Source organism: Fulvia fulva, chromosome 1, assembly GCF_020509005.1.
Source record: "Fulvia fulva chromosome 1, complete sequence".
Classification (NCBI taxonomy): domain Eukaryota; kingdom Fungi; phylum Ascomycota; class Dothideomycetes; order Mycosphaerellales; family Mycosphaerellaceae; genus Fulvia; species Fulvia fulva.
The window spans coordinates 8,586,853-8,612,720 of NC_063012.1; the positions used below are offsets into that span (position 1 = coordinate 8,586,853).

Below are 25,868 nucleotides of genomic sequence, written 5' to 3' on the forward strand. Positions count from 1 at the left end.
CCTTCGGCGACCGCGAAGTCGACCGCCGCCTAGACAGCATGCAAGACGTTATCGAGGAGTGCACCGCACTGGACGAGAGTTTCTACGAGACAGATCGACTATACCCGCAGAAGGAGCGCCCCCGGGGCAATGGCAACTCGAACAGCAATGGCGGCCAGAACAACCAGAACAACGGCAACGCAGTTGCTAGTGCCGCTGCCGGTGTAGCAGGTGCCTTAGTACAGCGCCCACTACAGTACGCTGGTACCAAGAAGAAGGAGGATCTGCCGACACATCTACAGAACCTGCCTACGCTCAACCGTGAGCAGCGCGAAGACCTTAAGAAGCAGGGTAAGTGCTACCGCTGCCGTACAGGTTCTCACGTGTCGACCAACCCTGAATGCCCAATGTATGGGTACGATGGCGACTATCGCCCACCGCGTCCACGCAATACCACGCCGAATCCGAACGCGAACCTCAGTTCCCTAGCCGCCGATCCGCGGCAGGGAAATGGCACGACCGCTGCCTAAGCGTGGTAGACAGCGGTCACCCGAACTTCCTAGGACAGAAAGAGCATGAGATTGAGAGACACGGAACGCAAGAGACGGTAACAGACTATAGTGAGGAGCTTAAGATATCGGCATGCGCACTGGATAAGCAACAGCCAGCTGTGTACCCTCACATAGTGTTACCCGTAATGATACAACAGAGAAAGGCTCGAGGCCTTGTAGATTCTGCTTCCACCTCTCTCTTTCTTGACTGGAAATTCACACGCAAATACACAATACCCCTGATCCCTTTGACGCAAAGCCGACGACTAACACTGGGAGATGGAACGGCCACTGCGCGGCAGATTACACACGCGGCCCCTGTAGACGTAGTCATAGGCGATCATCACGAGCAAATGTTATGCTACGTCACCGACCTCGAATACGACATCGTCTTTGGCCTGCCGTGGCTTACAGCGCACAACCCAAACATCTTCTGGGAGACAGGCGAGGTGGCATTCAGGTCGGATTACTGCTTTGGTCACTGTCTACAGAATAAGACACCGACAACAGTGCAATCCCTGAACCACCGCGAGAAGAAGAAGCAGGCACCAGTACGGTACGGACCAGAGCCCTTCACTGGAGATGTAGCGAGCTTCACAGCAGGAGGAGCAGAGCTGAATGCCTCATCATATGACCTGGAAGACATAGACGATGAAGAAGTGGACTGCCAGGGCGTTTCTCAACGCGCGTGGGGGATGTACGCGCACCGGCCTGGGGCTGAGTGCTTCTACATCATGCCCACTAGGCGTGAGAGCGACGGCGGAGAGCTTAAGCTGAGTGCAATGGCTGCTGATGATCTGGACCAATTCTTGAACAAGCAGTTCAATCACAACCCGAAGGAGAAGTTGCCGCCAATGTACCACGATATTGCGGACGCTTTCTCAGCTAAGGATCATGAAGGACTCCCACCTCACCGACTAGGCGTAGATCATGAGATTCACATTAAGCCTGATGGTCCACAAGAGCCACCATACCGCAAGCCCTACGGCCTAGCTGAGAAGGAGAACGAGGCAGTTAAAAAATGGCTAGACGAGCAAACATCTGAAGGGAAGGTGCGGAAAGCAGGGCAAAAGACGAACCAGTCTCCTGCACCAGTGCTAGTGGTACGTAAGCCTGGAGGTGGGCTGCGTGTTTGTATCGACTACAGAGGATTGAATGCGATCACTATCAAGAACCGGTATCCGATTCCCTTGATACAAGAGACGCTCAACCGCATGCACGGCAAGAAGTACTTCACAAAGCTGGACATTGTAGCAGCCTTCAACAAGTTACGGATAGCTGAAGGGCACGAGTGGTTGACAGCGTTTGCGACACGATACGGCATCTACGAGTGTCTAGTGTTGCCATTCGGCTTGTGCAACGGACCAGCATCGTTCCAATCATACATCAACAAGGTCTTGCAAGAACACCTAGACGACTTTGTGTCGGCCTACCTGGATGACGTACTTATCTTCAGTGACACCTTGGAGGAGCACATTGAACACGTGCGGAAGGTTCTCACCAAGCTACGCGATGCAGGACTTACAGTGGACATCGACAAAAGCGAATTCCACCAACAGAAGGTGAAGTATCTTGGGCTAATCATAACCCCTGACGGCATCGAGATGGACCCCGAGAAACTCGAATGTATTCAGACATGGGAAGCTCCTGAGAACCTGAAGGATGTCCAGGCCTTCCTTGGATTTGCCAACTTCTACAGGCGATTCATCGAAGCATTTTCGCGCATAGCTGCTCCTCTCACAAACCTGACCAAGTCGGACGGACCAAGCAATCACAAGAACAGAAGGATTCAATGGTCACTAGATTGCCAACGAGCCTTTGACAATTTGAAAGCTGCGTTCAGCAAAGCCGGCATGCTCGCACATTACGTGCCAGGCAGGGAAACAGTAATAGAGACAGATTCTTCAGATTTTGTGAACGCCGGCGTGCTTTCGCAGTATGACGAGAATGGTGTGCTACATCCTGTGGCCTTCTACTCGAAGAAGTTGAGTCCACAGGAGTGCAATTATGAAATCTATGATAAGGAACTGTTAGCCATCATCAAGGCTTTTGAGGAATGGAGACCCGAGCTCGCCTGCGAGGCAGATGATGAGGACTCACAGCCAGTCAAGATTTACACCGACCACAAGAACCTGGAATACTTCATGACGACAAAGCAGCTAAATCGGCGACAAGCGCGTTGGGCTGAGTTCTTGTCACAGTTCAACTTCAAGATAATATACCGTCCAGGACTTCAAGGTACAAAGCCAGACAGCCTGACGAGACGCAGCCAGGACCTTCCGCAGGGGGTGGACGACCCTCGGAACCAGCATCAGCATCAGACATTGCTGCCTCCTAAGCGATTCCTTAAGATCGCCTCACTACAGGCAACAGTAGAAGATGCGCCGGAAGAAGAGGAACCAGTACCGCTAAACCCTGAAGCTGAAGAGTTTATGCCTACAGAACGAGATGCGCCTACTGAACAACCGGCGACGCGTGAAAGTCAGCGGGAAGCCGAACTCGAGTATCGAATGTCGACGGCGTACGTAACCGATAACGAGCTCAAGACCGCGATTAAGGACCTGCAGAAAGACCGCACTCCTACACTGCTACAGAGAGCGAAGATTCACCCAGCACACTGCAAAGTGGATGGCGACCTGCTATATGTTCGAAACCAATACGACGGCTGGAGCTTATGGGTACCAAATGACCAAGCTTTACAGACCAGGATAATCAAGATAAACCATGACGCTCCAGCAGCAGGCCATCCAGGACGAGCTCGCACTTATGAACTCGTAGCACGTGAATTCTACTGGCCTGGATTAGCGAGATCCGTGCGCAGATACACCGCGAATTGCCGCACCTGCCGTACAACAAAATCTCTGCACTCCCAGCCACTAGGATTACTACAGCCACTTCCTGTTCCAGATCGGCCTTGGAAACACATTGCAGTCGACTTCGTTGTCGGACTCCCAGACAGCACTCTTGACGGCATGGTCTACAACAACATTATGACCGTCACTGACAGGCTCACTAAGGAAGTCGAGCTGATCCCTATTGGCGCAATGACAGCACAGAATACGGCAAGGCTTTTCCTCAAACATGTGTTCTGTCGGCGCGGGTTTCCTGACACCATTACATCAGACCGTGGCAAGCAGTGGGTTGCTACCTTCTGGAAGAAACTCTGCAAGATGCTCCGCACAAATCGCAAGCTGAGTTCTTCGTATCACCCAGAAACTGATGGACAGTCAGAACGCACTAACCAGGCGATGGAACAGTATCTCCGCATGTTCACCAACGAGGCACAGGATGACTGGGCAGAATGGCTGTGCCTTGCTCAGTTCGCGATCAACAATCACCTGTCTGAGACTACTGGTGTGTCGCCGTTCTACGCCACCTTAGGATACAACCCTGAGTTCATAGAGCGAGTTGACCTGAACGCTGGAAAGGAGGGAGGACTGACCACTCTCCAGCGACTGGACGCGCGATCAGCAGAAACCTTTGTGCGTCGAATTTGCGAGCTTCACAAACACCTTCAAGAGAATATGCGAATGTCACAAGCTCTCCAAGCAGAGGCAGCAAACCGCCACCGAAGCATTCCTCCAGACTACAAGGTGGGTGATTGGGTGTATCTTAGCACCAAGAACATCCGCACGACTCGACCATCTAAGAAGCTGGACAGGAGATATGCCGGCCCTTACCAGATCACGGAAGTTATGCCGGCCAGACTCTCTTATCGACTGAAACTATCAGACGCTCTAGTAGGACTTGATAACTGCTTCCACACCTCACTACTACAACGAGCCGACCACCCCGATTTCCCACCACTTGAAGGGCAGCATCTGGCGCCGCCACCACCGATAACTATCGAACCTGACACCACCGAGGCTGATGCAGCAGCCGATGTAGTGGCAGCACCTACGCACATGTACGAGGTGGAAAAGATCCTTGACATGTACACCCGTAAGCGGGCAGGCAAGGTGAAGAAGGGGCACAAGCGCAAAGTAGATACATGGTACAAGGTGAAATGGGCTGGATATCAGAACGAAGAGGATGGTGAGACCTGGCAACCTGCAGAGGACATGCTTGAACACGCAGCCGCCGCTGTTGCAGACTTTCACCATAACCGGCCGGAGTTGTCTACGCCTGTAGGCTTCGCAGCTCCATCTGACTGGTCCCTACCAGCCACTGAGATACTCGGGCTCAACTCGATCAGGGTCATTCCGAAAGACACCGTCACGAATGAGTCGCCTCGAGCCTTGCCTCTAATAGAATCTGCTCCGCACATATTCGATACTCGAGTGGAGCCTACAGAGCCTGCAATGATACCCAACTTTGGTCATAAGGATCATACGCGAGTGCGAGCCGAAGACAGACTTAGATCTGGGGCAAGCCAGCTAACTAGGCAACATGTTTCTCGAAGGAAGCCGGTCGAGGATAGTCTTGATAGAGCGAATGCGATGTTATCGGATGACGACAGGGCACTAGAGGATGATTCGGCGTTCGCGCGATTATGGAGCTCGACAGGCAAGTGGCCTCACAAGGTGAATAACGCTCAGAGGACTGAGGCGTGTTTTGGGAGGGGGGGTACTGTCACGGGCAGCCCGCGACCCCTCACTGTAGCTGCGTCGGCCCGGCTGAACCGCGGACCTTCTGCATCGGGTTAGCGCGGCTTGGCTTTACTTTATAACTTCGCCGCGCCTCGCGCTCCTCTTTCGTAGCTTCGTAGAACAACAACTATCTCATTCGGACCCTATGGTACGCGCGCCCTTACAGTAGTAAACCGTAATATTACTATTAACGTGCTTTACTGCCGAGCGGGCTATACTACCGAGCGGGCCACTTTTACTAAGAACTATACCACTTCTATAGATATAGCTATATAACTACTATTATAGCGTATATTATCTTCAAACGAGGCTAAACTCACCTTAGCTGTCTAGGCTACGAAACGCGACGCGACAATCACGAATCGACTTGCTATCAAGGTATACGACGCGTCTCGAACTATACTAGGGTATCGATTAAATAGACGACCTCCTCGGAGTGACTACGAGCCTAATTCGAAGAAGCTTATAGAGCTAGAAGAGAGGCTAATACTTAAGTATATACTCGAGCTAGATCTTAGAGTTTTCCCGCTATTAAAGGCTAGTATACGAGTAATAGCCGATTTATTACTATAAGAGAAGGGTCTTAAGCCTACTAGTCTCAATTAGACAGACAGGTTCATTAGGCGGTATTATGAGCTAAAGGTTTATATAACACGTAGATACGATCGTTAGCAAGCCCTAATAGAGGATCTAGATAATATCGAGAAGTAGTTCTTACTTATACGTAATATAAAGGAGAAGTATAGTATCCTTAACTAGGACACCTATAACTTCGACGAGATAGAGTTTATAATAGGTGTTATTATGTCTTAGAGCGTCGTTACGGGTTTAGAAAGGCGTAGTAGAAAGAGGAAGGTCGTTTAATAGGGCAATAGAGAGGGAGTAGAGAGATAGCGCATTAGATAGCTCTTATATAAAGCGAGATTAGTAAGCTACGTAAGTCTAATAAGGCCCTTATATAGCGGAAAGTACGAAAGCGTAAGTATATTTAGTCTAGAGGGTCTCTAACCTTCGATAAGGCGTCGTAATTAATATCTCTAGAGGATACTAGAAGGTAGGAAGTAAGTAGAGAGTTGCTAGATAGTGTTCGGCTAGTACTAAGGCTACGACGCTATAAGCGATATAGCGAGTCGGGGTATAACGTACGTACCTATTAAGTAGACTCGCTAGATAGCGAAGAATCTAAAGAGGAATTGTCCTCCTAGTAACGATTCTATAGGATGTCGTCGTGTTAAGATACCGTCGCAATTAAAGTAGAAGTAGTACAGTTCTTAGCAAAAGTAGCCCGCTCGGTAGTATAGCCCACTCGGTAGTAAAGTACGTTACCTATTTACTATTACCCTATTAAACGACCTTCCTCTTTCTACTACGCCTTTCTAAACCCGTAACGACGCTCTAAGACATAATAACACCTATTATAAACTCTATCTCGTCGAAGTTATAGGTGTCCTAGTTGAGGATACTATACTTCTCCTTTATATTACGTATAAGTAAGAACTACTTCTCGATATTATCTAGATCTGTTGAGAACATACAGGCCGCAGGACAAGCATGTAGGTGTGGGTGTGTCATGTGATTAGATCACGTGACTAGGGTTTGCCAGCCTATAGGCTGGCCAACATCCGGACACCTAGCATCTACCTACACCAACACCGGCGATACTGTATGTAGATACACGCTATCCCATTGGGTCCTTCTTCGTCTTTGGTGTGATCCGCCGTCTTCCACTGCTGCGCAACTCGTACCTGTTTAACAGGTTATGAGCCCGGGTTAGCAACTCGGTGTTTCACCCTCGACAAAGTCGTATTGGAGTTATTCCTCTTCAGAACAAAAGGAAGGCAGACTGGAGGCCGCACCCGCATTGCACAGGAAGCTACAGCCGCGCTGTAGGTGCATATAAGACGTGAAAGAGCCTAGTGAGGCACTGTCAGACTCCGAGTCAGGGAGCCTGTGCCAATACCTCAGACAAGTGGGCGAGCTTACTGAGAAGAGTCGCTCTCCGGACATCGCGTTCGCATCGACTAACTGTTCCATCTGAGAGAGCCGCAGTGTCTCAGAAACCCCCTCTGCTGAGAGAGTTACGCTACAGTGTCTCAGCACCAACACGATCCTTACCGACCGACTTTCCTCCTCTTCCCGGCGGATAGCCATCCTCTCCGCTATCAACCTCGCGTTCGGTTTATCCCATTTCGATCCGATCGCGTACGACCGAATACATCCTTTTACCTGAGGGCAGCCAACCTGTCCCTCAACTTACAAAAAATGGAGAACGAGACTGGGTTTATAAGAAAGAGAGCAGCACCTCTTCTGACAAGAGAGAACCACGAAACATGGTTCAAGCTGATGAGAATACACCTGGTATCAAAGCAGGTTGACTGGGTCCTCGAAGACATCATCACGGACATTCCCGCTGCAACCCCATCTATAGCGACACCCTCTACATCATCGGAGTCATCCCTTCCTTTGGATCAAGCGATAAGGAAGGCATCGTACAGACGGCACAATGCAACGGCCCTGTATGAGATGTACATCTGTCTGTCGACAGATGACCAAGAGATGACATACGAGATCCGGCATGCGAAGGAGTTGTGGGAATGGGCTGAAGCTAAATATAAGAGAAGACTTCTCGCTACTGGAAGAAGTTTGCTTCAGCAATACACCAATTTCGTGATGACAGAAGACCAGTCTATAGATGACGCCTGGCAGGAGCTTAGCTCAATTGCAAGGAGGGCTGTTTCAATCTCGCCTCAGTTCCAAGACATCAAGACTGAGGACAGAAAGATCCAGCAACTCTTAGCAGCTCTGCCAGACTCATTTGGCTCAATTCGCGATGCAATTGATGCCCAGGTGAATCTCTCACCACAAGACATTCTTGCAATTCTTAGGGAGAAGCAAGAATCAATGATTCATCAAGGGACAGCCATGTTCGCTAAGAAGGGTTTCCAGGGCAAGCTCACGTGCCATCTCTGCGGTGGTGACCATTTTATGAGCAAGTGCCCACACCTTTCTGCAGCTCAGCAGGCTGTTAGGAACAAGGACAAACTAGCTAGGGTTACCTACCCTGCTAAGAGACAACCGTCACCACCTCGTAGGAGGTCATCATCACCAAACCTTCGTGATGTCCTCAAGGTGATGACGGACCTTGCAAAGCAGATGAAGGAGAGCCGCAAGCCAAAGGCCTCCTCTAGTAAGCCTGCAAGGGCCCATGCGACCCAGGAAGACGCATCAGACCCTGAGATACCATCAGAAGATGATGATGTTGATGAGGTTGCCCATTCCACTGTGGAAGCCAAAGGCAAGTACCCCTCGTCCGAGTGGTTGCTTGACTCTTGTGCATCATCACATATGACTGACCAAGATTCACTATTCAGGACACTGAAGCCTCTTCAAAAGAGGAAGTGGATCAAGGTTGGGGGTGGCTATCTACAAGCTACACATATGGGAAGTGCAGTAATGGGTGGTCCTTCTGGAAAGCAAATTGTCTTAGAAAATGTCCTGTTTGTTCCTGGCCTTGGAGTTAGTCTTGTTTCGTGGAATCAGTTCAGCCAACAGTTTGCTGTCCAACCACCCAGTTTCACCCTAAAATCCTTGTCTGGTAAACCCGTTGTCCAGACCAAACTTCGAGGAGGAGTACCGTTTATCCACTCGATCTCGGAAATTCTTGAGCCACAGCATGCTGGCATACTCTCTCAAGAACGTGACGGTACCGCTATGGCTAACACTGAGTCCGAAGATCAGTGGGAGCTATGGCATAGAAGATGTGCACACCTTGGCAAGGGACTGCTAAGAAACCTGCATAGAGTCACTGACAAGAAAGATCCCATTCCTGTTCCTTCTGAACACCAGAATTGCAAGGTCTGCTCCCTTGCAAACATGAGGAAGTTCAAAGGACCTGCCACAGAGAGGAAAGGGGAGAGGCTGGCCCTCATCTCCATTGACATCTGTGGGCCTTTTCAGGGCGCAGTCTCTAGGCTAGGATACAAATATTGGCTTGAGATTGTAGACAACTTCTCTAGGAAGAAGTGGGTAATCCCTTTGAAGGCCAGGAGCGACGCTCCTGCAGCCCTACGGGATTGGAAGGTCCAGGCAGAACGGCAGTCAAGGTGCTTTCTGTCTGCGATCCGCAGTGATGGTGCAAAGGAAATTCTCGCCTTGCTAAAAGAGTGGGAGAAGGAGTTTGGCACTCAGATGGACACAACTGATGCCTACAACTCTCTTCAAAATGGACCTGTGGAAAGGTCAATTCAAGCCTCTGAGAACACAGTCCGGGCTATGCTTGAAGACTCTGGCATGCCAGTTGAGTTCTGGCCAGAAGCTTTGCAAGCACAGACTGTGATCAGAAACAGACTGCCTAATGGTCCGATCATTGATGGTATTGCTCTTTCACCAGAAGAAGCCTTTACTAGCCAAGTACCGTCAGTCGACCATTTCCGCGTCTGGGGATGCAAAGCTGTGGTCTATGTAGACCCAAGAGCCCAACCTCAAGGCTTGAGGAGAGACAAGTTGATGAACCGAGGAAAAGAAGCCGTGTTTGTGGGCTACTCAGAAAACACCACAAAACAATGGCTGTTCTGGGATCCCGACATGAAAGCAATAAAAGCGCATAGTCACGTCGACTGGTTTGAGAATGAGAAGGGGGGAGATATGGATCTTGGTATCACCTTCACTAACCAGCCGAGTCGAGCGCCACAGCGCAATCCTGTTGGGAGGAAGCCCTTTGGGGCGAAATTTTCCGATAGGGGATTATCAGAGACACCGTTACGAAGGCCAGGAGAAAATATTGAGGCGGTTTCAACACTGTCGAAGGCCGATAACGGTGGATCTGTACAGAACCTACCCAAGTCATCAACACCACAGCAACCGCTGTTTGTGCAACTTCCCCCTCCCCCAAAGGACATTGGGGAATACCAGAAGTTTGGAGATCAGGGTACTCCAATGAAAGAAAAAGAAGATGTCGTTCAGTTCGACCCATCCGAACACCTAGCGCCACCTCAGGTTGCAGGCAACAAGAGGTCAAGGGGGGACGGAGATGATAACTCTGAAGAGCATGAGGCTAAACACCATAAGGCTCTTATCGCCCAGATGTTCCATCTAGACCCTACAATGAGCTGGGTAGAGGAGATTCTGAACGACGTGGAAGAACATGCATTTGCTGCTGTTGGGCAGGCCATAGCCTATCAGCAGGAAGTGCCAATCCCAAAGTCCTATAAGGCAGCCGTAGGAGACCCCGAATGGGGACATATGTGGAGAGAGGCAATCGAGAACGAACTTATTGCCTTAGCAAGCAACAACACCTGGGAAGCAGTTGTACCGCCAAAGGGTGCGAATCTAATTACTTCTAGGTGGGTCTTTGATGTGAAAAGAATGATTAGTGGAGCCATTGAGAAGTTCAAGGCAAGACTAGTTGCAAGAGGGTTTTCACAGAAATATGGGGTTGACTTCGAAGAGACCTTTGCACCTACTGTTAGACATGATACTCTCCGAGTATTCATGGCAGTAGTATGTGAGAGAGATCTCGAGATGCACCTAGTGGATGTGAATAATGCTTTTACCCAAAGCAGCCTTCTTGAAGACATCTATATGATCCCACCCCCAGGAGTTGAAGCACCTCCAAACATGGTGTTCAAGGTCCTACGAAGCCTTTATGGGCTTAAGCAAGCAGCTAGAGACTGGAACAAGCTTTGTGTTGCGAAGCTAGAGAAGATTGGATTTACCCAGTCCCAGGTAGATCCATGCCTACTTATCCATACGGATAGAGACCTTATGGTCCTTACCCATGTGGATGACATACCCATTGCAGCTCCGAAGCTGTCAGATGTTCAGTGGTTTAAGGCTGAGCTTGGAAAAGTGTTTAAGATTAAAGATCTTGGTGAACCTACGAAGATCCTTGGAATGAGGATTACAAGAGACAGGTCCCAAGGCACTTTGAAGCTTGATCAAGGACACTATGTCCACGCTAACTTAGCCAAGATGAACATGGCTAGAGAGAAGGCTACGCCAACCCACTCACCTATGGAGAGCTACGAGCATTTAGTACCTACGGCACCTATGGATGAGAGGTGCAACAAACAGGATTACCAGAGCCACAATGGTACCTGGATGTGGCCAATGACAATGACAAGGCCAGACTTAGCATTCCCCCTTGGAAGAATTAGCTCATTTGTTGCTGATCCCTCGCAGCAGCATATGAAGGCTTTGAAGAAGCTCTCCCGATACCTGCGGTCGTACCCAGACCTAGGTCTTATGTATAGAAAGGGAGGGGGCAATCTCCAGGGATACTCGGACTCTGACTACGCTATGGACAAAGTGGATAGAGTCTCAATTCTGGGATACGTGTGGTTCCTTTGTGGATCACCTGTGTCCTGGATGAGTAGGAAGCAGAAGTCTGTTGCAACATCAACAATGGAAGCTGAGTTCATGGCTATGAACGCAGCCGCAAAGCAGTCACAATTTCTTGCTGCTGTCCTCAGGGAAATGGGGTGCCCAGAACTGGTGGGAAAGAGCTCTTTCCAGCCGAGTGTAAGGGCAAGCAAGGGCACTGTTGACGAGCTAAGGCCAGTCAAGCTCATGGGTGACAACCAAGCCGCTTTGACACTTGTCAAAGATGCCCATGTGCATGAAAGGTCAAAGCATATTGATGTTGCATATAACTATGTCAGACATCTCTGGTGGCAGAAGAAGATTGCAGTGGACTACTGCCATACAAAGGACATGGCTGCTGATGGGTTAACAAAGCCCCTCAATGGCCAGCAGTTCCAAAACTTTGTAAGGCAGCTCCAGCTTGCGTAAAGGGATTGTAGGAGACCATGTGGCCTGAGTGGGAGTGTTGAGAACATACAGGCCGCAGGACAAGCATGTAGGTGTGGGTGTGTCATGTGATTAGATCACGTGACTAGGGTTTGCCAGCCTATAGGCTGGCCAACATCCGGACACCTAGCATCTACCTACACTATTAACTGGCGATACTGTACATAGATACACGCTATCCCATTGGGTCCTTCTTCATTCACATAATCTGTAATTCCTATCTTCCACGGCTGCGCAATCCGTACCTGTTTAACAAGATCCTCTATTAGGGCTCGCTAACGATCGTATCTACGTGTTATATAAACCTTTAGCTCACGATACCGCCTAATGAACCTGTCTGTCTAATTGAGACTAGCGGGCTTAAGACCCTTCTCTTATAGTAATAAATCGGCTATTACTCGTATACTAGCCTTTAATAGCGGGAAAACTCTAAGATCTAGCTCGAGTATATACTTAAGTATTAGCCTCTCTTCTAGCTCTATAAACTTCTTCGAATTAGGCTCGTAGTCACTCCGAGGAGGTCGTCTATTTAATCGATACCCTAGTATAGTTCGAGACGCGTCGTATACCTTTATAGCAAGTCGATTCGTGATTGTCGCGTCGCGTTTCGTGGCCTGGACAGCTAAGGTCAGTTTAGCCTCGTTTGAAGACAATACACGCTGTAATGGTGGTTGCATAGCTGTATCTGTGGAAGTGGTACAGTTCTTGGCAAAAGTGGCCCGCTCGGTGGTGAAGCACGTTATCTATTTGCTACTCAATCTATCTAGCCTTTCAACTTCAATGCTCCGCGCGCTGCGTCGGAATCTAGTCTAGCGTGATGACGAAATCTGAGCCAATTATGTCGCCCAGGTTCGTCCGCACTTTTTTTCACCCCCCACTGCGTGGCCTATTACGCGGTCACGAGCGGGCGCGTCGCGGTGGTCGGTGCGGCGCGTCTGCCTTGGAACTTCTACTTCACGCGACGTCCAAAAGCTGTCGAGCTCCAACGACCAGATGTTCATGTAGTCAACCACCAGCATCATGGCAGGCAAGGAGGCCACCGTGTACATCGTCGACGTCGGGGCGTCGATGGGCAACAAGCGCTACGGTCGAGACAAGAAGGACCTTGACTGGGCTCTGGAATATGTTTGGGACAAGATCACAGCAACTGTCCAAACGGGCAGAAAGACGGCAATGGCTGCTCTGGTGGCCTTACGAAGTGACGACACTGATAATCCTATGGACTCGGAAGAATCTTACCAGAACATCAAGGTTCTGCAAGGGCTCGGTCAGGTCTTGATGCCTGATGTTCGAAGACTACGAAACGAACTTGTCGTGAGCGATACACACGCCGGTGATGCCATTTCTTCCCTGGTAGTCGCTGTTCAGATGATCGCGGAGACATGCAAGAAGCTGAAGTACGATCGAAAGATTGTCTTGGTCACCGATGCTCGCGCATCGATGGAAACAGACGATCTTCCACAGATCAAGAAGAAGATCCAGGAAGACGGCATTGACCTCTTCATTGTTGGTGTCGACTTTGATGATCCCGAGTATGGCTTCAAGGAGGAATCCAAAGATCAGCTCAAGCTCGATAATGAAGAGATCTTTCGTCAATTTTGCGAAGACTGCAACGGCACGTTCGGTACGCTAGCACAAGCTGTCGAGGCAATGCAAGTGCCGAGAACAAAGTCGACTAGGCCTGTCCCCAGCTACAAAGGCTTTCTCACTCTTGGTAACCCGGAGCTGTTCGAAGATGCACTGACAATAGATGTGGAGCGCTACCCGAAAACCATGGTCGCCAAAGCTCCTACAGCCAGCAAGTTCGTGGTGAGGCATGGAGTTGCAGAAGCAACACAAAGCTCCGCCACTTTGTCCAATGGCGATAATGCCCCAGCCGACGAAGGCGATGGGCTTGCCAACATTGTGACCGCCAGAACATACCAAGTCGACGACGAGAATGCTCCAGGTGGCAAGAAAGATGTCAAGCGTGAGGAGCTTTCGAAAGGCTACGAATATGGCAGGACAGCTGTGCACATCTCCGAAAGTGATCAGAATGTCACAGCGTTTGAGTCGAAGCAAGGCCTCGATATCATCGGCTTTGTTACCAAGGCACAGTATCAGCGATACCTGGATCTGTCAAGATCGAACATGATTGTCTCGCAAAAGCACAACGACAAGGCTTCCATGGCGTTGTCTTCCTTCATACACGCACTGTACGAGCTTGACTCTTACGCCGTCGCGAGACTTGTGCCGAAAGACATGAAGGACCCCAAGGTCATCATCTTGGCACCCAACATCGAGCCGGACTTCGAATGCCTGTATGATATCGAGCTACCGTTCGCGGAAGACTTGAGGAGCTACAAATTCCCACCGCTGGACCGTGTGGTCACTGTAAGCGGCAAAGTGCTGAAGGTTCATCGCAACTTACCGGCCGATGAGCTTCAAGACGCGATGAGCGACTATGTAGATAGCATGGACTTGTCAACGTTCGGCAAGGATGACGAAGGTGAGGATGCCGAGTATGCACAGTTTGATGAGACCTTCAGCCCGATGCTGCATCGCCTGAATCAAGTCATCAAGCATCGTGCTGTGTATCCTGAAGCACAGATCCCGGGGCCTTACGACATATTGATCAAGTATTCGCATCCCCCTGAAGATTTGGTCGAGAAGGCCAGACCAGCACTAGACAGAGTGATCAAGGCCGGTGAAGTGAAAAAGGTGCCGGCCAAGGCTCGTGGCAAGCGATATAGCAGGAAAGAGGCACCGAAACCACTCTCTGACCTTGATGTGACTGCATTGCTCGCGCAAGATCCAAATCGCAAGAACAAGCGAATCGATCCCAAAAACGCAGTGCCGGAGTTCAAGCAGATTTTGGAAAACGCCGAGGACGAAGAGCAGCTGGCTGATGCATGCAAGCAGCTCAAGAATATCGTTTACGACTGGATCAAGCATTCGGTCGGCGACTCCAACTACGGGCGAGCTGTCGAGGCCATACGCGTGATGCGTGAAGGCATGATCGAACTCGAATTCCCTGGGCCATACAACGCCTTCCTCAAAGAGCTGAAGGAGAAGACGCTTGGGGACGATCTTGGCGGAGAACGGAGGGAGATGTGGTACCGGGTCAGAGTCAACAGGATGAAGCCTATCTTGAAGGGTGAATGTGAGGCGAGCGAGGTCACGGAGGAAGATGCCAAGCAGTGGATGTCCATGCAACTGGTTTGATGATACACCGAGGATGAGGAATGACGGCGTTGCGGTGTTTCCGGGGCAGTGCAGCAGTCCAAGTAGATACCCACTGTTGACAGATTGTGTTCCTTGACCACAGTTGCGTTCGTGATATTTGTTGATGTGGTTGTTGTGATGCCCTTTTTGACAGTTCATGGCATCGCTGCCGCCGGATACGAGGTCTATTCGTGTTGGTCATCCTGGCAAATGTGCCGCGCTTTCCAGGGTGCTGGGTCGTGGTCATTACCGAGGGGCTGGGGTCAGGGACAACGGTCAGCAGAACAGGAATGGAGCTCATGCAGTTCCAACCTCACGCCTTCCGGCACGTGTGCTCACACAAGCAAAGCAATGTGAAGCATTGAATTCAGAGGACGAGGTGTGATGGCGCGTCCGGGTGCAACGTCCAGCAAATGGTGGCTGCTAGCTCTGGTGCATCGGTCTGACACAGCGGGCCGAGAAGCGAATTGCGTTTTCTGCGACAGTTGAGAACTTGAGAGTGCTTTCTAGAGGCTAGCGCCACCGGCTGCTCGACCCACGGCTCCTGAGAGGCTGAGACGTTGCTTTGCTTTGCGCTGGGGTGTCGTGTGGCGCACCCTGTCGAGACTCGAGAGACCCTGGAGCAAGCGAAGTGGTGAAGGCTGCGTTCGCCGGCTTTCCAGGTGTCTATTCGTGTGCTCTCTCATGTCCAGGGCACCTCCCACTACCCATCACTGCTATTCTACACTGATGCTCTCAGGCTGTTAGCATCGCGCTGCATCTCCACGACTCCGATGACATGCTTCTAACGCAGATCGGGCGAGGTCCTCGGCTGGCCGTCCTCTTTGCGCTGTCCTTCACGTTTGTCATCCTGCTGCAACAGTCCAGCTACGCTCCGCTCCCTCAGTGGCAGCTGTCAAGCGAGCGACTTCACCAAGCAAGCCAAGAGCTGCTGCATAAGTCTTCGCCAACAGAGTCACAACCTGGCGCGACCGCACCTTCCGATCAGGATGGAAACGATGCCGTCAAACACTCGGGCCTGCCATGCAAGTCACTTCCCGGTGGCGAAGACGTTTTGGTCGTGATGCGAACAGGAGCGACCGAAATCAAGGACAAATTACCCGCTCAGCTATACACCAACTTTGAATGTTTCCGGCATCACATAATCTTCTCCGACTATGAAGAGGACTTTCTAGGATTCCAGGTGCATGATGTGCTCAAGGACATGCCGCAAGACATCAAGGCCACCAACGAGGACTTCAAACACTACCTTCACATCCAGCATGTTGGCCGGACCGGACTGGATCCGCAAGAACTTTCCGGCAAGGTCAGCGAGGAGAGTGGGCCTGTTGGAAAGAATGACAATGCAGGATGGCGACTCGACAAATGGAAGTTTCTGCCGATGATGAACCAGACGCTGAACCTGCACCCGCATTTCAAGTGGTATGTCTTCTTGGAGCCAGACACTTATTTTGTGTGGTCGAATTTTCTGCAGTGGATTGCCCAGTTGGATGCTTCGAAGCCGCTCTATTACGGCAGCGAAGTCCAAATCGGGGAGGATCTGTTTGCCCATGGTGGATCAGCATTTGTCATTTCGAAGCCTGCCTTGGAGAAGGGTGTAGCGATGTACAATTCGAAGGTCGACGAGTGGCACGCTTGGACAGCTGGGCATTGGGCCGGCGACTGCGTCCTTGGGAGAGTTCTGCACGATGCCGGAGTCGACTTGAGTTGGGGATGGCCCATGTTCCAAGGTGGCGAGCCCGCTTTCGACGGTCGATGGTTGGAAGCCAAACGAAGCAAGACAATGTGGTGTGCCCCTGCACTCTCATACCACCACATGGTGCCCAGCCAGATCTTGGACTACTGGCACTTTGAGCAGAAGTGGATCAGGGAGCATCCACCTAAGGGGGATGAGCGAAGCACATGGTGGCACAAGGACAACAGCAGACTCCTTCATCATGGAGATACTTTTAAGTCCTATGTTCTGCCGAACATCACCGAAGAAAGGCACGACTGGGACAGCAAACCTGAGACCCAACACGATGACACTGTGGGTATCTCGATGGAGGATTGCAAAGCGATATGTCAGAAGATCCCTACCTGTTTACACTATGCTGTTGGTCCATTTGGTTGTTCGACTGGCGTCGAGCTCAAGATGGGTCGTGCTGCCGAGAAGACCTCTTCTGGCTGGATGCTGGATCGAGTGGCCGTGTGGCAGAAGGAGCTCGACAAGTGCAGCGGCAAAGATGGCTGGAGTACTACTTAAGCGATCAAGAGAGAGACTCTGTCTCAAAGAGTGTTTTCAAAGTGAGTGCGAAAAGACGGTACTTCAGAGGGGCTTGACGAGTCGAGAGCGTTGTCACGCCGGACTATCGAGAGAAGACCGTCACAACCACGTCGACCCGGGTCGAAGAAGTCGAGTCCTGACTTCAGCAGTGCTGTTTGAGACGACTCTGTCCCAGCGACTGATGGAATGGAGATCTGCTGCAAGGGCCGTATAGCATCGCCTTTAACAGGCAGAAGAGGAGACGAGGGCAGAGCAGGAGCAGAGATGGCAAGAGCATATACAGTATAGACTAGAAGAAATGGGTACATAGACAAGGCGTTTTCACATATTGGCGCTAGGCGATATATTGTTCCGAACACATGGCAGTAAGCCACGTGAAAACCACGCGAACACCCTCATTCACTTCCTGGCCCAGGGTTTTCCAAGACTCTGCTTATTTATCCTGTTCATCACGCGACCAACAACAAGGCTGCGCAACCTCGTCTGTACCACTGCAGAAGGCCATCGCCCATGCTGGTCCCTAACCGCTAGGATCATCTCTTCTCCGCATCCACCACACAGCCAATGAACAAGGCCCTCTCCACATCCTCTCCGTCGAAGACCATCTAGAACTCGGCACTTCATACAGCGGGCAACGCTTTCGGATATACCACAGCAGCGAGACGACGCGCTACAAATCGGCCATAAAATCTCTTCCGTGAGCTTCGTATTGGGACTCGATTCCTTTCCTGTAAGCTCACCCATCGCACACCCAACCTGACAGAAACAATCGCCACCATGGCAGAGACCAGAGTACGTAACGAAGAGAAGAAAGAGGACTTCATAGTACACGGAGCTGAAGATGAGCTGCACAACACCGAGTCCATGAAACAGACTGTCGTCGACGCGAAGAGAGCTTCCGACAATGAGCAAAGCATGACTTTAATGGAAGGCATTCGCCTGTACCCCAAAGCTGTGGGGTGGTCAGTCTTAATCTCGACGTGTATAGCCATGGAAGGCTACGATGTGACTTTGACGAATAACTTTTATGCTTTTGATACGTTCAACAGGGTGAGTCGGTTGAAACTTGACCTCATTCTGTATCTGATGGCATTATATAAATACAGCGTGCAATTTGCCGATGGGACGTATCAAGTCCCAGCCTCCTGGCAAGCCGGCCTTAGCAACGGCGTCAACATCGGTGAGATGATCGGACTCCTTCTCAACGGCTAGATCGGCGAAAAGTTTGGATATCGAAAGACAGTGATGGGCTACCTGGTGGCGCTTATCGGCTATATCGCCATTTTCTTCAATGCGCAGAACGTCGAGACGCTTCTGGTCGGCGGGATACTGTGTGGTATCCCCTGCGGAGTGTTCCAAACATTGACCATCACGTATGCCTCCGAAGTCTGCCCTGTCGCATTGCGAGGCTATCTCACCACCTATGTGAACTTCTGTTGGGGACTAGGACAGTTGATCGCCATCGGTGTGATCAAAAGTGTGCTGCACCGGACCGATGAGTGGGCGTACAGAATTCCCTATGCGTTGCAGTGGATGTGGCCAGTCCCTCTCCTGATTGGTGTGGCCCTCGCTCCAGAGTCACCCTGGTGGCTGGTACGCAAAGAGCGTCTTGAAGATGCGAAGAAGGCTCTGCTGCGTCTGACCAATTTGAATCGTGAGACCGATTTCAACGCCGACGAGACTATCGCTGTGATGGTTCACACCACTGCACTCGAAGAGAAAATCACCAATGGAGCTTCTTACCTGGACTGCTTCAGAGGCACCGACTTGCGAAGGACCGAAATTGTGTGCATGTGCTGGGCGATGCAGAACTTGGCAGGCAACAGTTTGAGCAACTATTCGACCTATTTCCTGGAGAACGCCGGCCTCTCCCAGTCCAACTCGTACTCCTTCGCAATGGGACAGTACGCCATCAACATGGTCGGTGTCTTTGGCGCGTGGGGTCTGATGACAGCAGGAGTGGGTCGTCGCTCGCTCTACTTCTACGGACTCTGCGGACTGACCGTAATGCTCTTCATCATGGGCTTCCTCGGTCTGGTGCCAGATTCGCACCGCGATGCAGCTGGTCTTGCGACAGGATCTATGATGATTGTATGGGCCTTGGTATACCAGCTGACAGTCGGTACTGTCTGTTATTCGCTGGTCGCCGAACTGTCCACGCGAAGACTTGCAATCAAGACCGTCGTTCTTGGAAGGAATCTGTACATCGTAATTGGTATCGTTTGCTCGGTGCTTACCCCTTATATGCTCAATCCAAGTGCGTGGGACTGGGGCAACTATGCGGGCTTTGTGAGTGTCCTCGAACGGGATTCTTTGACATCGAGTATCATGCTAATATCACTTGCAGTTCTGGGCCGGGAGCTCCTTTCTTTGCGCTGTTTACACATATTTCAGGGTCCCGGAACCCAAAGGAAGGACATTTGCGGAGCTCGACTTGCTCTTTGAGCGCCATATCAGCGCAAGGGACTTTGCGAAGACGAAAGTCAATGTCTTCAAGGAGGTGGTCGATGCGGGAGTCATGGCTCAACGTAACGATTCTCTGAAGGCCGTCCAATGATAGGGGGAATAGTCTAGAGCCCAATACGCATGCAATGGTACCCTGTCCTTGTGCCAGGCTGCGGTGTGTCGCGCACTCATCTTCACCTCCTTGTTGGTGAAGCATTGGCTGGGATGCTTGTTGTGTCTCCGAGTACTCGACCATGCTCACTCCTTATCCATGTCGTCGGGATCGTCCAAGCCGCAGTAGCGTGGCGCTGGGCAATACGCAGCCGGAGCCATGTGTATTTGCCAGTATTTCTCCACGACAGGGTTGAACGACCGCGCTGGCTCATCATCGTACTCCGGATGAGTTATCTCTTCCTTCAGGATACTCTGTCTGTGTTCATCATCCAGGAAATGCATAAATTGTCGTGATATCTTGACGTATTGCAGCACGCCCTGCCTTGCATCGATAGTAGATCCAGTTGTCCAGGCCAGGAGGAACGGCTCGATCAGTGGCGCATCTGTCACTGAAGGATGGGTCGTACCTTTGGCTGTCACGAACCAGGCAAATTTCTTCTTCTCGTCGATGACTTTGCGGACTAGGTCCTTGACCACCTGAAAGTGCGGCCTACCTTGGAAAATAGTGTGCCGCGCTGACCAGGATTGAGAGTGCACGATCAACACTGGGACGTTGATGTCGTCGTTGAGTGGACCACTCTGCTTGCCAGGATCCAGAATGATAGCGCCTACGAAAGGTAATTTCTCTGAAGGCCCACCTCTGAGTGTTTGCAGAGCGAGCGTTGCGCCATAGGAGTGACCTCCAATGACGACTCGGTCCATCATCAGCCTGCTCTTGAACTCCGCCAGATCCTGACCCTCCATCCTCGCATTGCTCTTGTACACCTCAGCTCCTCGACCATCGTTGATCGCTCGCAGTATGCGCACTGTCTCTTCTACTTCGGCCTGCCTCATGTCCAGTTGCATGGTTTTGAAGTCTGCGATCTCTGGGACAGGGTCCAGCATCTCAGGACTGACGTGAAAGAACGTCCGTGACTGTGTCCCGTTCATGATCACAGTCCCGGGACCTGATCCATCTCTATGCTCAATGGCAGCTACAATGTAACCTCTCGAGGCCAGCTCACCACAGTATTGCGTGTAGCTGTTCCGGCTCGAGGCCATTCCGTGGGAGAAGACGATGATCGGGAACTTGGGTAATCCATAGTCGTCGAGAGGGTGTTCTTGATCGTAGTCGAGGTAAGGCGCTTGGTAGGCATGATATGGCTTGGCGGTGCCGTGCAGAGGGACATCGACATTGGCCGGGATGATTGTGCTTCCAGCTAACATCCACAGACCAAATGTGAAGACATTGTTCGTGAGAAAGTTGTTGATCTTGGCGAATCTTGCATATCCTTCGCCCGTCAGGCCGAGGGGTTTCGAGACCCATGGGTGGTGTTGGACTCGAGAAAAGGCATCCTTCACTGAAGGGTAGTATAGGGAGAACAGGACAGTCTCGAGTTCAAAGACGGGAGCTCCAGTATCCTTCAGCACAGCGTCTGCTATCCGCCGTTTCTCACACGGTGCCTCGATGTCGACAACGCCAACGTCGAAGCTGCCCGAGTAGTTTGGAAGCTTGGAGCTCAGGAAAGGCATGTCGAGGATCAAGCAGTAAAAGAGATAGAAGGCCACGAGGGAGCAGGCGGCATACTTGAGCGTGCCTTTGATGCTCCGCGGCCGACAAGCGGATGGCAGCAAAGTCATATCGCAGCGATGATGCGTGCGATCAAGCCATAGAATCTGCACTGCAATAATAATAAAGAGGGTGACTTTCTTCTGCATCCGGTCACGCGGATCCGAAAGCCCCGTGAGCCCCTAAGGACCTGGATGTGAGAACCTTGGCGAGTGTGAATCTGAGATACAGAAAAGCTACCTGAGAAAACTCTAAATACAAAGCTGAGCGCCAAGCCGGCGGTGTGTTCGGATAAGAACGTCACATCCTCCCCTACTAGATCCTAACACACCTGTGTCAGCCTGAGGCGGCCAGCCTAATCGCCTATATACTTAAATCGATAACAAAAGAGATCCTAAAGCTTTAGCTTCCTTCGTCGTAGCTTCCTAGCCTACGACCCTTTAGCTCACTTCACTCCGTATATATAACTGCCTGACGCGGCTTAACTCTACTACCTAAGCTTACTACGAGCTTACTAACCCCGTTAGATAACCTCGCCGTAAGCTTCTTACGCGTATTCGCGCCTTCCTATATCGTTAGAAGCTCGTAGTATAAGGTAGCTTATATAGAATATAAGTACAAAAGTACGCTCTTATTCTAAATCAATCTGACTACGAACATTAACCTTTAAGCTTACTAGGTCTTTAATAACCTCTTCGCCCTTTAGTAGCTTCTTCCTTAACTATTAAATAGGTACGAGTTACGTAGTAGTAGAAGACGGCGGATTATACAAAAGACGAAGAAGGACCTAATAGGATAGCGTGTATCTATATATAGTATCGCCGGTATTAGTATAGGTAGATACTAGGTATCTAGATATTTACTAGCCTATAGGCTAGTAAACCCTAGTTACGTAATATAGTTATATAATATACCTATACCTATATACTTGTCCTACGGCCTATATATTCTTAATACTCCTACTTAGGCTATATAGTCTCCTATAATCCCTTTACGTAAGCTAGAGCTACCTTATAAAGTTTTAGAACTACTAACGTACTTTACTACCGAGCGGGCCACTTTTGCTAAGAACTATACCACTTCTATAGATATAGCTATATAACCACTATTACAGCGTATATTATCTTCAAACGAGGCCAAACTGACCTTAGCTATCTAGGCTACGAAACGCGACGCGATAATTACGAATCGACTTACTATAAAGGTATACGACGCGTCTCGAACTATACTAGGGTATCGATTAAATAGACGACCTCCTCGGGGTAACTACGAGCCCAATTCGAAGAAGCTTATAGAGCTAGAAGAGAGGGTGATACTTGAGTATATACTCGAGCTAGATCTTAGAGTTTTCCCGCTATTAAAGGCTAGTATACGAGTAATAGCCGATTTATTACTATAAGAGAAGGGTCTTAAGCCCGCTAGTCTCAATTAGACAGATAGGTTCATTAGGCGGTATCGTGAGCTAAAGGTTCGTATAACACGTAGATACGATCGTTAGCGAGCCCTAATAGAAGATCTAGACGTTATTAAGAGGTAGTTCTTACTTATACGTAATATAAAGGAGAAGTATAGCATCCTTAACTAGGACACCTATAACTTCGACGAGATAGGGTTTATAATAGGTGTCATTACGTCTTAGAGCGTCGTTACGGGTTTAGAAAGGCGTAGTAGAAAGAGGAAGGTCGTTTAATAGGGCAATAGAGAGGGAGTAGAGAGATAGCGCATTAGATAGCTCTTATATAAAGCGAGATTAGTAAGCTACGTAAGTCTAATAAGGCCCTTATATAGCGGAAAGTACGAAAGCGTAAGTATATTTAGTCTAGAGGGTCTCTAACCTTCGATAAGGCGTCGTAATTAATATCTCTAGAGGATACTAGAAGGTAGGAAGTAAGTAGAGAGTTGCTAGATAGTGTTCGGCTAGTACTAAGGCTACGACGCTATAAGCGATATAGCGAGTCGGGGTATAACGTACGTACCTATTAAGTAGACTCGCTAGATAGCGAAGAATCTAAAGAGGAATTGTCCTCCTAGTAACGATTCTATAGGATGTCGTCGTGTTAAGATACCGTCGTAATGAAAGTAGAAGTAGTATAGTTCTTAGCAAAAGTAGCCCGCTCGGTAGTATAGCCCGCTCAGTAGTAAAGCACGTTAGCTATTAAGGGGCTTTATTAATATATTAGTAGCTATGTCCTTTATATAGTAGTAGTCTACTATAATCTTCTTCTACTACTAGAGATATCTAATATAGTTATATATAACATTAATATGCTTTGACCTTTTATGTATATAGGCATCTTTAATAAGTGTTAAAGCGGCTTAGTTGTTACCTATAAGCTTAACTAGCCTTAGCTCGTTAATAGTGCCCTTGCTTACCCTTATACTCGGCTAGAAAGAGCTCTTTCCTACTAGTTCTAGGCACCCTATTTCCCTAAGGACAGTAGCAAGAGATTATGACTACTTTACGGCTACGTTTATAGCTATAAACTCAGCTTCTATTATTAATGTTGTAATAGACTTCTACTTCCTACTTATCTAGGACATAGGTGATCTATAAAGGAACTATACGTATCCTAGAATTAAGACTCTATCCACTTTGTCTATAGCGTAGTTAGAGTCTGAGTATCCCTAGAGATTGCCCCCTCCCTTTCTATATATAAGACCTAGGTCTAGGTACGACCGTAGGTATCGGGAGAGCTTCTTTAAAGCCTTTATATACTACTACGAGAGATCAGCAATATATAAGCTAATTCTTCTAAGGGAGAATACTAAGTCTAGCCTTGTTATTGTCATTAGCTATATCTAGGTACTATTATAGCTCTAGTAATCCTGTTTGTTACACCTCTTATCTATAGGTACCGTAGGCACTAAATGCTCGTAGCTCTCTATAGGTAAGTAGGTTGGCGTAGCCTTCTCTCTAGCTATGTTCATCTTGGCTAAGTTAGCGTGGACATAGTGTCCTTGATCAAGCTTTAAAGTGCCTTAGGACCTGTCTCTTATAATCCTTATTCTAAGGATCTTTATAGGTTTACTAAGATCTTTAATCTTAAATACTTTTCTAAGCTTAGCCTTAAACTACTGAACATCTAATAGCTTCGGAGCTATAATAGGTATGTCATCTATATAGGTAAGGACTATAAGGTCTCTATCTATATAGATAAGTAGGTATAGATCTACCTAGGACTAGGTAAATCTAATCTTCTCTAGCTTCGTAACATAGAGCTTGTTCTAGTCTCTAGCTGCTTGCTTAAGCCTATAAAGGCTTTGTAGGACCTTAAACACTATGTTTAGAGGTGCTTCAACTCCTAGGGGTAGGATTATATAGATGTCTTTAAGAAGGCTACTTTAGGTAAAAGCATTATTCACATCTACTAGGTGCATCTCGAGATCTCTCTTACACACTACTGCCATAAATACTCGGAGAGTATTATGTCTAATAGTAGGTACAAAGGTCTCTTCGAAGTCAATCCTATATTTCTATAAAAACCCTCTTATAACTAGTCTTGCCTTAAACTTCTTAATAGCTCTACTAATCATTCTTTTTATATTAAAGACCTACCTAGAAGTAATTAGATTCGCACCCTTTAGCGGTATAACTACTTCCTAGGTATTATTGCTTACTAAGGTAATAAGTTCGTTCTCGATTACCTCTCTCTATATATATCCCTATTCGGGGTCTCCTACGGCTACCTTATAGGACTTTAGGATTAGCACTTCCTACTAATAGGCTATAGCCTACCTAATAGTAGCAAATATATTTTCTTCTACGTCGTTTAGAATCTCCTCTACCTAGCTCATTATAGGGTCTAGATAGAACATCTAGGCGATTAGAGCCTTATAGTGTTTAGCCTTATACTCTTTAGAGTCATCATCTCCGTCCTCCCTTAACCTCTTATTGCCTATAACCTAAGGTGGCGCTAGGTGTTTAGATAGGTCGAACTAAACGACATCTTCTTTTTCTTTTATTAGAGTACCCTAATCTCTAAACTTCTAGTATTCCCTAATGTCCTTTAGGGGAGGGGGAAGTTATATAAATAGCGGTCGCTATAGTGTTAATAACTTAGGTAGGTTCTATATAGATCCACCGTTATCGGCCTTCGATAGTGTTAAAACCGCCTTAATATTTTCTCCTAGCCTTCGTAACGGTGTCTCTAATAATCCCCTATTAGAAAACTTCGCCCTAAAGGGCTTCCTCCTAATAGGATTACGCTGTAGCGCTCGACTCGGCTAGTTAGTAAAGGTGATACCAAGATCTATATCTCTACCCTTCTTATTCTTAAACTAGTCGACGTGACTACACGCTTTTA

The 25,868-nt window shown here is 49.1% G+C and overlaps 5 protein-coding genes across 5 annotated transcripts; 3 read left to right on the forward strand and 2 right to left on the reverse strand.

Moving 5' to 3' along the window:
• Positions 1-12,946: 12,946 nt before the first annotated feature.
• On the forward strand, positions 12,947-15,130 carry CLAFUR5_01725 (ATP-dependent DNA helicase II subunit 2; the record flags this gene model as incomplete). The annotated part of the gene is made up of 1 exon (XM_047900873.1): positions 12,947-15,130. The coding sequence occupies one exon, from the start codon at positions 12,947-12,949 to the stop codon at positions 15,128-15,130; it is 2,184 nt and encodes a 727-aa protein (XP_047755339.1).
• A 778-nt stretch (positions 15,131-15,908) lies between these two features.
• CLAFUR5_01726 (uncharacterized protein) lies at positions 15,909-17,375 on the forward strand (the record flags this gene model as incomplete). The annotated part of the gene is made up of 1 exon (XM_047900874.1): positions 15,909-17,375. The coding sequence occupies one exon, from the start codon at positions 15,909-15,911 to the stop codon at positions 17,373-17,375; it is 1,467 nt and encodes a 488-aa protein (XP_047755340.1).
• Positions 17,376-17,398: 23 nt separating this feature from the next.
• Positions 17,399-17,704, reverse strand: CLAFUR5_20008 (uncharacterized protein; the record flags this gene model as incomplete). Its single annotated transcript, XM_059462867.1, has 1 exon — positions 17,399-17,704. The coding sequence occupies one exon, from the start codon at positions 17,702-17,704 to the stop codon at positions 17,399-17,401; it is 306 nt and encodes a 101-aa protein (XP_059318869.1).
• Positions 17,705-18,173: 469 nt separating this feature from the next.
• Positions 18,174-19,953, forward strand: CLAFUR5_01727 (Maltose permease MAL61; the record flags this gene model as incomplete). The annotated part of the gene is made up of 4 exons (XM_047900875.1): positions 18,174-18,446; positions 18,495-18,603; positions 18,640-19,685; positions 19,744-19,953. The coding sequence occupies 4 exons, from the start codon at positions 18,174-18,176 to the stop codon at positions 19,951-19,953; spliced, it is 1,638 nt and encodes a 545-aa protein (XP_047755341.1).
• A 146-nt stretch (positions 19,954-20,099) lies between these two features.
• CLAFUR5_01728 (Platelet-activating factor acetylhydrolase 2, cytoplasmic) lies at positions 20,100-21,635 on the reverse strand (the record flags this gene model as incomplete). Its single annotated transcript, XM_047900876.1, has 1 exon — positions 20,100-21,635. The coding sequence occupies one exon, from the start codon at positions 21,633-21,635 to the stop codon at positions 20,100-20,102; it is 1,536 nt and encodes a 511-aa protein (XP_047755346.1).
• Between the last annotated feature and the right edge of the window lie 4,233 nt (positions 21,636-25,868).